General features: G+C 40.6%; 1 protein-coding gene and 5 non-coding genes across 7 annotated transcripts in view; 4 read left to right on the top strand and 2 right to left on the bottom strand.

Annotated features, from left to right (window-relative positions):
• Positions 1–245: 245 nt before the first annotated feature.
• On the top strand, positions 246–332 carry trnay-gua (transfer RNA tyrosine (anticodon GUA)). The gene is given in 2 exon segments: positions 246–282; positions 297–332. It is a non-coding gene; the product is annotated as a tRNA-Tyr (tRNA).
• Positions 333–521: 189 nt separating this feature from the next.
• Positions 522–593, bottom strand: trnaw-cca (transfer RNA tryptophan (anticodon CCA)). The gene has a single exon. It is a non-coding gene; the product is annotated as a tRNA-Trp (tRNA).
• Positions 594–910: 317 nt separating this feature from the next.
• Positions 911–997, top strand: trnay-gua (transfer RNA tyrosine (anticodon GUA)). Its single transcript is given in 2 exon segments — positions 911–947; positions 962–997. It is a non-coding gene; the product is annotated as a tRNA-Tyr (tRNA).
• Positions 998–1551: 554 nt separating this feature from the next.
• Positions 1552–1638, top strand: trnay-gua (transfer RNA tyrosine (anticodon GUA)). The gene is given in 2 exon segments: positions 1552–1588; positions 1603–1638. It is a non-coding gene; the product is annotated as a tRNA-Tyr (tRNA).
• Positions 1639–1995: 357 nt separating this feature from the next.
• Positions 1996–2082, top strand: trnay-gua (transfer RNA tyrosine (anticodon GUA)). Its single transcript is given in 2 exon segments — positions 1996–2032; positions 2047–2082. It is a non-coding gene; the product is annotated as a tRNA-Tyr (tRNA).
• A 2420-nt stretch (positions 2083–4502) lies between these two features.
• The window catches only part of LOC107567498 (suppressor of tumorigenicity 7 protein homolog), a 13449-nt gene continuing 7608 nt past the window's right edge, over positions 4503–10343 (bottom strand). The window contains exons 10-15 of one of the 2 annotated variants that reach the window (XM_016253192.1): positions 9645–9717; positions 8922–9024; positions 8694–8844; positions 7484–7576; positions 6307–6449; positions 4503–4824 (exon numbers count right to left, since the gene is read on the bottom strand). In XM_016253192.1, coding sequence (XP_016108678.1) covers positions 4729–4824; positions 6307–6449; positions 7484–7576; positions 8694–8844; positions 8922–9024; positions 9645–9717 — 659 coding nt within the window. In that variant the 3' untranslated portion in view covers positions 4503–4728. The remainder of the gene's footprint in view (positions 4825–6306; positions 6450–7483; positions 7577–8693; positions 8845–8921; positions 9025–9644; positions 9718–10343) is intronic. The other variant, XM_016253194.1, reaches the window with a different exon arrangement.

The raw sequence follows: 10343 nt of genomic DNA, 5'->3' as shown, positions 1-10343 counted from the left end.
AATGAACACACTTGACATTAGACTTCACACTTTTGATGTCAAGAAGAGACGGTTTGACCCCGACGTGATTTGAACACGCAACCTTCTGATCTTGTGCCACGAGGTCTCAGAAAACAAGGTGGTGCTTCCTGTGAAGGGTCCTTGATGCATTCGCCACAAAAAGCAGACTAAATTCCCCCAATGACTTAAAGAGGTAAGGCGTTCTCAATTTCTTGGTGTGTTGATGTGGCTTGGGCTTTTTACATCCTTCGATAGCTCAGCTGGTAGAGCGGAGCACTGTAGATGAAGTGTTGGCTATCCTTAGGTCGCTGGTTCGATTCTGGCTCGAAGGAATTGGGTTTTAAATTCAGCACACATGTTTCCACATTTTTATCTGAGTTCGTATTGCCACATAAAAAAAAAAAGCCCATAGGTCAAGATACAAATCAATCCCATAAGGAACGTTGTTGATTATGAAACCAAAGCAGAGTAAACACTTTTGATGTTAGACTTCACACTTTTGATGTCAAGAAGAGTCGGCTTGACCCCGACGTGATTTCAACACGCAACCTTCTGATCTGGAGTCAGACGCGCTACCATTGCGCCACGAGGTCTTATTTAGTGAATTGGGGATACTTGTTTAAACGCTTCGATACATTAGGAAAATCAGACATTGAAAAAAGCTAAATGAAACCATTTGACGTTAGACTTCACCCTTTTGATGTCAAGAAGAGTCGGCTTGACCCCGACGTGATTTGAACACGCAACCTTCTGATCTTGCACCACGAGGTCTCAGAAAACAAGGTGGTGCTTCCTGTGTAGGGTCCTTGATGCATTCACCACAAAAAGCAGACTAAATTCCCCCAATAGCCTAAAGAGGTCAGACTTTCTGAATTTCTTGGTGTGTTGTTGTGGCGTGGGGTTTTTTCATCCTTCGATAGCCCAGCTGGTAGAGCGGAGGACTGTAGATGAAGTGTTGGCTATCCTTAGGTCGCTGGTTCAATTCTGGCTCAAAGGAATTGGTTTTTAAATTCAGCTCACACGTTTCCACATTTTCTCCTGAGTTAGTATTGCCAGATAAAAAAAGCCCATAGGTCAAGATACAAATCAATCCCATAAAGAACATTGTTGATTAAGAAACCAAAGCTGAGTAAGCACACTTGATGTTAGACTTCACCCTTTTGATGTCAAGAAGAGACGGCTTGACCCCGACGTGATTTCAACACGCAACCTTCTGATCTTGCGCCACGAGGTCTCAGAAAATTAATTGGGGCTTCTTGTTTAAACGCTTCGATACATTAAGAAAATCAGACATTGAAAAAAGCTGAATGAACACACTTGACATTAGACTTCACACTTTTGATGTCAAGAAGAGACGGCTTGACCCCGACGTGATTTCAACACGCAACCTTCTGATCTTGCGCCACGAGGTCTCAGAAAACTAGGTGGTGCTTCCTGTGTAGCGTCCTTGATGCATTCACCACAAAAAGCAGACTAAATTCCCCCAATGACCTAAAGAGGTAAGGCTTTCTGAATTTCTTGGTGTGTTGTTGTGGCTTGGGCTTTTTCCATCCTTCGATAGCTCAGCTGGTAGAGCGGAGGACTGTAGATGAAGTGTTGGCTCTCCTTAGGTCGCTGGTTCGATTCCGGCTTGAAGGAATTGGGTTTTAAATTCAGCACACACGTTTCCACATTTTGTTCTGAGTTCGTATTGCCACATAAAAAAAGCCAATATGTCAAGATCCAAATCAATCCCATAAGGAATGTCGTTGATTACGAAACCACAGCTGAGTATTCAACCTTTTGATGTCAAGAAGAGACGGCTTGACCCCGACGTGATTTGAACACGCAACCTTCTGATCTTGCGCCACGAGGTCTCAGAAAACAAGGTGGTGCTTCCTGTGTAGGGTCCTTGATGCATTCATCACAAAAAGCAGGCAAAATTCCCCCAGTAACCTAAAGAGGTCAGACTTTCTGAATTTCTTGGTGTGTTGTTGTGGCGTGGGTTTTTTCCATCCTTCGATAGCTCAGCTGGTAGAGCGGAGGACTGTAGATGAAGTGTTGGCTCTCCTTAGGTCGCTGGTTCGATTCCGGCTTGAAGGAATTGGGTTTTAAATTCAGCACACACGTTTCCACATTTTCTTCTGAGTTCGTATTGCCACATAAAAAAGCCAATAGGTCAAGATCCAAATCAATCACATAAGGAACATTGTTGATTATGAAATCAAAGCTGAGTAAACACACTTGATGTTAGACTTCACCCTTTTGATGTCAAGAAGAGTCGGCTTGACCCCGACGTCCATTGCGCCACGAGGTCTTATTAAGTGAATTGGGGACACTTGTTTAAACGCTTCGATACATTAAGAAAATCAAACATTGAAAAAAGCTGAATGAACACACTTGACGTTAGACTTCACACATTTGATGTCAAGAAGAGAGGTCACAACAAACGAGTTGGGCTTTCTTGCTTTGTTCAGTAGGGGATGCTGTAGAGTATGAGCTATAGAACAGACCAAGTCAAGAAATGACATGAATAAGAGGTGTTAAATAATCGATAAAGTTATTATTGTTCAGCAACCGTGCAACATTTATAATTAAATGATTAGCTAAGAGTCAATGTCAATTAATTTCAATGTTAATAGTAGGCTACTTATTGACGGTCAGGTAGATGTACAGGTTTTTGTTTTCTTTGTTCAAAGAACGTGGATTTTGTGTATGTGCTAGCTATTTTGATTGTTATCTCTTGCAGATTGGAAATACCTGCATGAATCTCATCTATGAAGAGGCTCGATCGCATGCATCTTTTTCACATTACTTTATATCAGCTGTAGTTTATTTTAGACTTTTTAGAGTTTCTTCTTTTCATATATGAATGGCAAGTGGTAGTCTGCTTAATTTTTCCTTTTACTCTCACAGGGTAAAGACATATACCCTGCCAACTTGCATGTTGTTGCCACAATCCTATTTATTAGTCTTACAATTCCATTGAGCGGTTTCTGAAATAAGATGCAACTATCAGTTTGAAGGTTTTGGGACATGGCCTTTGACCTACAGATAAAGAGGAGTTTATAATATTAAGACATTGTATCATGTTTAAAACGATAATAATAAAAAGCAGTTTAAGTTCACGTCTAAGTATCAAGCATCAGTCAGTCATTCCCTCACCATTGTTTTGGTCATAATATGGATAAACATTCACTAAAACGAGTGTCTATTTTAGAACCATTAAACCAATAACAATCTTCCTTCACTTTATAATCTCACCTGTAACCGTGATCACTGCTGCTTCAGGAGACACAAACGTGATTTCCAGCACCTTCACTCTCGCTGTTCTTCTGTTGAAATCAGCTGCAAACCTCCATCAATCTGCGGAGACCCTCACAACTCTCAAGAAGCTGAAGACTCACCTCTCACATGAAGTTAACTGATCCAGGACACACAGGGCCTCAGTTATAAGATGTTGCGTAGAATGTTGATTTTACGATTATTTCTCAAATGTTCAGACAGAAAACGTGTGTATGACTCTCTTCCAGATGTGAAATCTATAAATCGCAAATGATTTTGAAATTGTATGCAGCTGAATGGTTTCAGATCGGATCTCCACATTAAATTGTAAACGCCGCCTAATTAATGTCATTAACAGAGCACCAGTCAATGTCCAAATCATTCACTTGAGAATGGAGAGCCGCAGAATTATGTACATTTCCAAATACCTACAGTACAAAAAAAAAAGTGTTAGAGCACTCTTCATGTCTTCTTCAAAGAGTGTTAATTATACATCTGAACATTGCCGTGGATTTTCCCGCGAAATCCTGCTACATTTCTACTGTTGCCACAGGTTTTTTTTTTTAGTCCATGGGTTAAAGCCATATACTGCAAAACATAACAATAATAAAATAAAGGTTTAACACCTTTACAACCCCTCGCCCCCTGAATGCGATTGGGCTGATTTTGTAACGCAGACCTGGCAACCCTGTTTATAAAGGAGCTTATCTTTTTTGTTTTTTGTAGCAGATAGTGTTGCTTCCATGTGAACAGCATACACTGATAATCCACATGATGCTTTGTGATTGGGGTGTGATAGCGACACCCAGTGTACAGATTACACATGTCATGCCTTCTTAATATTACACCAAATTATTAAAAAAAAATATCTTGCAGTTTGGAAACCCCCGATCTAAACACATATTCAAAGCAATCTTTGATCTCACTGATAACTCAATGTATAAAAGAGATGACAGGCCAGGCAATGTGGTGTGCTTTTACAGTACAGTACGTCTCGCTTTCATCCGTTCTAGAGGATTCTTAAAGATCCTGGGATGAATCAACACAAGCATGTAGAATGGCACATTATAATATAAAAAAAGAAAAGATGAACTGACAGGTCAAACTCCACTTTTATGTTTCTGTGTGTAAAAGAAGCCCACACACGTCGATCAATGATATTCTGCAGCTTTCAGACAATTTTTCCAATTCGAGAACAGAGAAAGTCACAACGGAGAAGATGATTTTCTGCTATGGACTTCAAAAATGGAGACGTCTGTTTTGCCGCAGTACAGAAATTGATTTATTTTTTCTTTAGATACTGATGGCGTTTAAAAGTTTTCAACAGGACAGATTTACAGGAGATTGAGGGGGAAATAAATTCCTTCTGCGTTTGATGTGGGTTGTGTTTCTCTTGTTTCCTGGCTGTCGGGGCACTTCTGAAGAACTTGGCACCTCAGTCAATAATAATGCATATCTGTGAGATCAGATCCGCGTGAGCTGGTGCCACAGACTCGAGGGAAGAATGCTCTCCACCTTCTCCATGATGAAGTTCAGCGGAGCGAACAGAGTGCTCAGGAACTGAAGGACGAAACAGAAACAAGTGAGATATCTGCAGTCTGAACACTACTCTCAGACAAGATAGCCTCCGTATTAAATTACATCCAATAATATCATCAAAAGATTCATTTAAAAACACAAAAATACATTTTGGTACAAATTAGCAGTGTTGGGGGTAACACGTTACAAGTAACATGAGTTACTTTCCCCAAGTAACATTTCCTTTTGATTTAAAATGAAACATCTAAGTTACTTTTTCAAATAAATAATTAGTTACTTTGTTTCCGTGTGTTGAGTGACAGCTCTGGTGTTGCCATGGAGACAGAAATCAGGAGTGAGTGCAGAGTGTTGTGTGTGAACATGATCTTACTGTAGTTCTAGACTCAATATCAACATGTGTTTACTCATCTCACTGCACACAAACACATTCAGTGCTCCTCTAAACAGTGCAATGCAAACCTAACCAGTGTCTATGCTGCTGACCTTCAATGATCCAATTCAACCATACTAATGAGCAAAAGTGACTGAAGATAAACCTTAACATTTGTGTTTTATTTTCATTTTTTTATTCCTTTAGAGTGTTGAACTTTCTTCTCTTGCATCCAATTCTTCATGTAATCCAGGACAGCAGCAGAGCTGAAAGGCTTGTTTGCGCGGAGCCTCTACTGTACAGATGTGTATTTGCCAAAAATAGTAACATATATAATAACAAAATAATAACTTTTTTATATTAAAAACAAACAAGCAAGCCCAGCCCAGATGAGAAAAAGTAACGCAAAAGTAACATAACTTTCCATAAAAAGTAACTAAGCACACAATTAGTTATTTTTTAGGGAGTAACACAGTATTGTAATGCATTACTTTTAAAAGCAACGTTCCCCAACACTGCAGATGAGGAATTGAAAGTGACTCATCTTCAGCAAGCAGAAACATGCAGTGATCGAACACAAATCCATTCAGAGGTTAAGACTACAACACAGATCAAACTGTGAAAGTGAAGAGAAGAACTGGGTTAACACGGAGAGATCCAGAGAACTCAGTCAAGAACTCAAGAGTCTTTCGCTGGATTGATTTCTTCTGATTATTTTTAATCAGGCCACCTGTGCGTTCTATAGCCAATTCATTTCTGAAAAACAGTTTCACAGTAAAACAAAATAGGAGGCAGATGTGCCACCTGCTGATTATATTTCAGCAGAAATGAGATATTAGTCTCTATGAAAACATGGGGAAAGTAATTAAATATTGGTCCAGTAACACAATGGTAGAGATAAAACTTGGTCATATTTTCTTAAGATGAATCTTGCAGCACTACGTGAAGAATTTACATTTCAAATACAAATATGAGCATGAGGAGTTATCTTTAAAAAAAACCTCATGTTTGGCCAAACCCTGCGTATCAGTGTCATTCAAACGGTTCTTCATCAGAGCTGATGATACTGATGAAAATGAAAAGCCTTCAACGGTGGTGTGTTTGTCTGGAGTACTGAAGTGTGTGACACTCACGGCTTTAGCAAACACTCCCATGAGCTCTGGGAACTGATGCGTGAGGAGCGCCAGCATAGCGGTGAAGGAGCAGAGACCCGCCGTGAACAGGATGAAGAACGGCAGCTCCTTCTTGGGATACACTGACACCTCGTGGAACACTGCTTACACACACACACACAAGCAGAGAGAGAGAGACACACACACACACACACACACAGAGACAAACAGACACACACACACAGACACGCACGCACGCGCGCACACACACACAGAGACAAACAGACACACACACACACACACACGCACGCACACACACACACACACACAGACACAAACAGAGAGACACACACACACACACACACACAGAGAGAGAGACACACACACACACACACACACAGAGAGAGAGACACACACACACACACACACACAGAGAGAGAGACACACACACACACACACACACAGAGAGAGAGACACACACACACACACACACACACACACACAGAGAGAGAGAGTCAGGGTTAACTACTACTGCACCAAGAGAGAAGCGCCTCAGTGATCACACAACTTTATGTTGTGTGTGTTTATTTTCTGGAGCTTGACAGCTGTGGTGGATATTAAAATAACAGCAGATGGGTTTGGAGACACATGAGGCTGCGTCTGTAATTACACAAGCACTCTTTTAAACCTGTAATGCTCGACTGCCCTGACATACCAAATAATAGTCGATATCTCCAGTAATCTTAGTCTCAGTGAGATGAGATTGAAATGCTCCAAACATATAATGCAGTGATTGAGAGCTGAAGAAATAAAGGCTCCTCAGAAGATGTGAGATGTTCTGGAGGCTTGTGAAGATCATTCCTCCGCTGAGGAACAGTGAAAGTAAAGCTGCTGGAAACAAACGCTCCTCAAAAGATCCTGAGGATCAGATTTGAGACTCTAAAACATGATTGATGGAGAATCAAGTAAAGCTGAGCTGCTTCAGTGCAGTAAGTGTTCATCTGGAGATATCACTGCAGTTATTCTGACCTTTACTTGATCAAAACCAGTCCAGATCTGACACGAGAAGCTCCAGCTGAATGTTTGTAAAATTGTACTAAAAGGCCTAATATACTACACTGGTAAGTTCAGAGAGGATCTGGATGCTGCCGACGACAGAAGCCTTCATCTACAGGTGAGATGCAGGAAAATCTCTTACTTGGTAGCAGTTCTCTGTCCGCCGTCTCTGTACAGACGGGATACGGATAGAAGAGGTGGCCTTTCTCCAGAGGATATGGAATCATTCTGAAAGCTGAAACATCAGGCCATCAACAATCAGCACAAACACAAAGAATGAGCTGAAACACACATTTCTAAGCTTCGCAGCAACAGAGTCAGTGAGTTTTCTGATTTTCACTTTAACACTTTGACAACTTTTATATTGGAAAAAAAAAAGTTTGCTTCATAAAAGTCATAAGAAATAAAGGCATTTATAGCTAACTACCATAGCGAAGGCCACGCACAGTAATTACACGAACAAAAAGGAACAGGGTTTTAGTGTGGATTTGGCAGATACTGCAACTATGGCCAAAAAAAAAAGTTTTCTTCGTACATTTCTGTCAATTCGGCTTGATTAGCTGTGTCCTTAAAGTCCGGTAACGTTCAGTAATATCATCTACTCTCCTCTCCTCTGTAGAGCTGAAAATGAGTTTATTTCACAACATTAACACGGTTATTTTCCTTTGCATCACTGTGAAGCTGCTTAGAAACGTTCTGTATCGGATAAAATGCTACAGATATAAAGGTGACTTGACTACACCAAATTGTTATAAACAAACCTTACAGATTTCCATTCATTGCATAATGAATTAATAACCCCAACTAGTAACTACTACAAATATATCCTATTTAATCCACACACATACCGTACACTCACATAAAGTGAGTCACACAGCATGCCATATAGCAAATCTCAACGGCCGGATCGTTTATATGATCTCCATATTCAAACTATACTATTATCCAGCTCTGAAGAGATCAGTGTGGACACTGGACACTATAACATCACGACTATCTGCAAAGCTGCTTTGAAACCATGTGTGAAGAGCTACACTAATGAACCGGCCTGATGTTCTCTGGATGTGATCTGAGTTGAGCCAAAAGACAAATCATAATTTGTGACCCTGGAGCACAAAACCAAAGTCTTAAGTGTCTTAATTTTTTGAAATTTTTGAGATTTATGCATCATCTGGCTTCATTTTTCAAGACACTAGTTTTATGCTCCAGGGTCACATCTGGTCATAAGACAGTATTGACAAAATGTGCATTACTGTGCATTGCTTTGGCATGCGAGAGTGCTCAATCAGACAGAAGTCAAGCGTCTCTGATGGCTCTCAGAGTTGTGTTAAAGCTGCTGGACTCTCACTCACTCCCCTCCCAGGTGCAGTGGAGCAGGTTGAGCGCGCCCTCCACACGCTTCCAGTGCTGCAGGTGGAAGAAGGTGTAGGCGATGGCTTCGCTGTCGCCGCGCTTCAGGATGTGCTCCGGAGGCAGAATCAAACTCTTCATCTCTAAGAGGTACTGCGGAGAGAACGAGAGGCAGGTTAGTTACGGCTGAGGAGGAGGAGGAGGAGGAGGAGGAGGATGAAGATGCTCACTTTCGGTACGTGTGGGTTGAACTCCACCGCTCTGTGTATGGCTTCTACTGCGTTCATTTCTGCTGTGCTCAAACCTCTGCGTGACGCCGCCTCTGGAGAAAACCTGCAGAAGAGACGTGAGAGGTTAGTGCAGCACTGATTAGAGCTGGAACAGCACTCAAACATGACGGCTCGGTGTGGTTTCAGTACAGCAGGGGGAAACTATACATAAAATTGCTTTTTTATTAAACAATGGTTTACTGAACAAATCGCTCGTTCTTGAAAGAAATTCAATTATACCTAAACTTTTCTTAGGGATAAAAATCTACCTCAGCTTGTGCTCTAACTATAGGGAGCCCTTTTACATTACTATAAGATTACAATTAACAACAGCCCAAACTTACATTTAATTACTATTTATTTTTAATTAGAATAATCAACATTCAACTTAAACATTTTTTTTTAAATGCAAACGCGTAAATTGCAGTTTCTAAATTAACTTAAATCTCTATTTGTTGTTGAACTAAATTCATTTAGACAGTGGCTGTCATAACTTGATTTATTTAAACATTTTATTTTAATAGTCCACCGTGGTCATTCTGCTAACACCATACGTGACTTTGCAACTACATGTCCACTACCTCTCATTAGAGATTTAGTAGACTCTTAGGTTAGGGTTAGTAGAATAAGTTGACGTACTAACAGTTATTTATTAATATTGTGAATGTGTTGATGGAGACTCACTTATCCGACACGGCTCTGGCCTTCAGCAGCGCCGCTGTGTAGCAGATGGTTGCAGACTTTGGCAAACTGATGTCTGTGGACGAGAACAAACCGTTTCCCGTCACGACTCACACAGGAGATATACAGATATACAGGAGAGAACTGTATATCGCAGCAAAGGTGTCTGATGATAGGAACACAAGTGCTGTAAACGCTTTAGAGACGGTTCTTCCGCTCAGACGAGAGCTGTGGCGTTTCAGTGTTTTATATTAGACGACTTTATCGTATTTAATCGTAATCATGATACTGTAACTGTCGTGTCTTACTCACTTTCCCGCGAACAAATGCTCATATCATAACTGCGACTAATGAAATTCAATAATAATTATGAAGTCTCAACACTGGATTTGCAGCGTTGTGCATTAAAGCCATCCGCGCTGCAGATGAAGAGAACGACAGCTCAGCGACATTCTGTAGCATATATAATTAGATTTTATTTCAGTTAGTTTCCAGTTACTGTTGTTAGTTCAGTTTCTCATTTATTTTGATATTTTTATCTTATTTCAGTTTACGAACATGTTTTTTGATCAATTGTTTTTGTCTTAGTTTTGGTTTACGAAAATAACCTTGGTGTGTGTGTGTGAGAGAGAGAGAGAGAGAGAGAGAGAGAGAGAGAGAGAGAGAGAGAGAGAGCGAGAGAGAGAGAGAGAGAGCGAGTGT

The sequence above is a fragment of the Sinocyclocheilus grahami genome, unplaced genomic scaffold, assembly GCF_001515645.1.
Source record: "Sinocyclocheilus grahami isolate Dianchi unplaced genomic scaffold, SAMN03320097.WGS_v1.1 scaffold1163.1, whole genome shotgun sequence".
Classification (NCBI taxonomy): domain Eukaryota; kingdom Metazoa; phylum Chordata; class Actinopteri; order Cypriniformes; family Cyprinidae; genus Sinocyclocheilus; species Sinocyclocheilus grahami.
The sequence above is the reverse complement of the archived record's forward strand: the minus strand, read 5'-3'. Positions and strand labels throughout refer to the sequence as shown.